This window comes from Anoplophora glabripennis, unplaced genomic scaffold (assembly GCF_000390285.2).
Source record: "Anoplophora glabripennis isolate ALB-LARVAE unplaced genomic scaffold, Agla_2.0 scaffold1097, whole genome shotgun sequence".
Classification (NCBI taxonomy): Eukaryota; Metazoa; Arthropoda; class Insecta; order Coleoptera; family Cerambycidae; genus Anoplophora; species Anoplophora glabripennis.
Genome location: NW_019417333.1, coordinates 114,144 through 115,987, shown reverse-complemented (window position 1 = coordinate 115,987; position 1,844 = coordinate 114,144). Strand labels below are relative to the sequence as shown.

General features: G+C 34.7%; 1 protein-coding gene across 1 annotated transcript in view; it reads right to left on the bottom strand.

Moving 5' to 3' along the window:
- Positions 1–474: 474 nt before the first annotated feature.
- The window catches only part of LOC108913110 (potassium/sodium hyperpolarization-activated cyclic nucleotide-gated channel 3-like), a gene marked incomplete at its 3' end in the record, with an annotated part of 13,167 nt that continues 11,797 nt past the window's right edge, over positions 475–1,844 (bottom strand). The window contains exon 4 of the mRNA XM_018718587.1: positions 475–763. Coding sequence (XP_018574103.1) covers positions 475–763 — 289 coding nt within the window. The remainder of the gene's footprint in view (positions 764–1,844) is intronic.

Genomic DNA, 1,844 nt, shown 5'->3' with positions numbered 1-1,844 from the left:
TGTAAAAACATTTATCGAGCAAATATAGCTTTAACTTTCGTTTAAAAATATTTACAGACAAACAGTATTTAACGTCGTTTGGTAAACGATTAAAACATTTTGGACCCAAGCAACAAGGAGCATTCAGGGCTAGTTTTAGTTTGGCAAACGGCACTCTAAGATCATCAGCATGTCTCGTGTTATAGTTGTACTTATCTTTGTTAATGTCAATGCTTTTCTTATTTCTATATACATAAACACATAATTCGTATATAAACAAACAGGGAAGGGGTAAAATGTTTAATTCCTTAAAATATTGTCTACATGACTCTCTGTCTGAGATTTTTAACATGCAACGGATGATTCTCTTTTGTGCAATAAAAACACTAACTGAATTGGTCGAATTGCCCCATAAACAAATTCCGTCTTGTCTTGAATCTACTTGGGCATAGTAAACGCGTATAAATGATTTTATGCGAAAGGACATCGACTCACCGTACACGAACAGTTGCAAGGCGAACCCGAAGCAGAGGAAGAGGATGGCGTTGATGTATTCGGGGATGTCGTTTATGTTGTCCTGCAAAATGCTGACCAGCAAGAGCGTCATGGTGGCGTCGAAGAAGCTCTCCAATATTTCGCTTCCCCATTCACCTTCCGAATGCACCCTGAAATGTTTGAAGTAATGGCCTACGAAGAAATGGATGGCAAAGGCCCAGAGAATCACCACGAAGAATACCATAATCACCTTAATGCCTTTGAACAGGTAACTCGAGTAACCGTTATACTAAAAAGGGGCCAGTTTTGTATATACAAGGTGTCCAGTTTGTACTTAAAAAAAGGGGGTGAGTTCCTCTTCAGAAAATAGCTGAAGTAGTTCGTATTTACGTTTTTCTAATTAACTTTTCAGAGATACGAGTACACAGGGTGTTAATGATAAATTTTGCCAAACTTTAATGGCGTATTTCCCGTGATTTTCAGGAAAACATGTCAATCTGGCATAGACATGGAATGTTATGACCAGCACTTTTTTAAGATTAAATGAAAGATATATTTTTTTAAACCCCCCAAAAAATTTGTCCGACAAAAATTTTGGTATTTTAAGTTTGTCCCCTACCCCAAATATGACGATTTGGTGACATTATGGTTGGTGGCAACCAGCAAGCTGATTTTTCTGGGAGGGTTTGGTAATAAGATTTGAAATGAAAGTATCTTATTGTCCGACAAAATTCTTGAGAAGTTTTTGCAGTCCGACGCCCCGAAGATGTCGACTTAACGACAACATGTTTGGTGATAACCAGCTGTCGGACAAAAGTGTCATTATTTAAAAAAATGCAATATTAATCTGAGAATTTAATTGTCCGACAAAATTATCGGTTTTTTTTGCTTGTGCGACAAAATTAAACAATAAAATTTTGCGGTTTCAATACTTACGCATGATGTAGAAGAAAAATTTCATTTAATAAAAAAAATATATGAATAAAAAAAATTTTGTTTAAATTTCCGAAATTTCAAAATAAATATGACTAATTTAAATTTATTTTTTATATAATTATAAAAAAATTGTATACAGGGTGGTCCCGAGCTAATAGGTCAAAATTCCTGGGTAGATTCTCGAAGCATAAAAATTGCGATTTAGCCGAACTTACCTTAGTCCAAAAGTTGATACTTAAAGAGATACAGGGTGTTAAATGTAAAATATTATTTCAGTTTTTTTTTATTTATTCCTTAACAAATGCAAATATCCTCACAAAATTTTGGGGATTGGAGTTCGTTGAGTAGAGGAATTGAAATCTGTTCACATTTTGGTTAAAGTTCATAGAGGGCGCTAGCTGCAGTAGATTGAATGTGTTAAAAACGACATAACT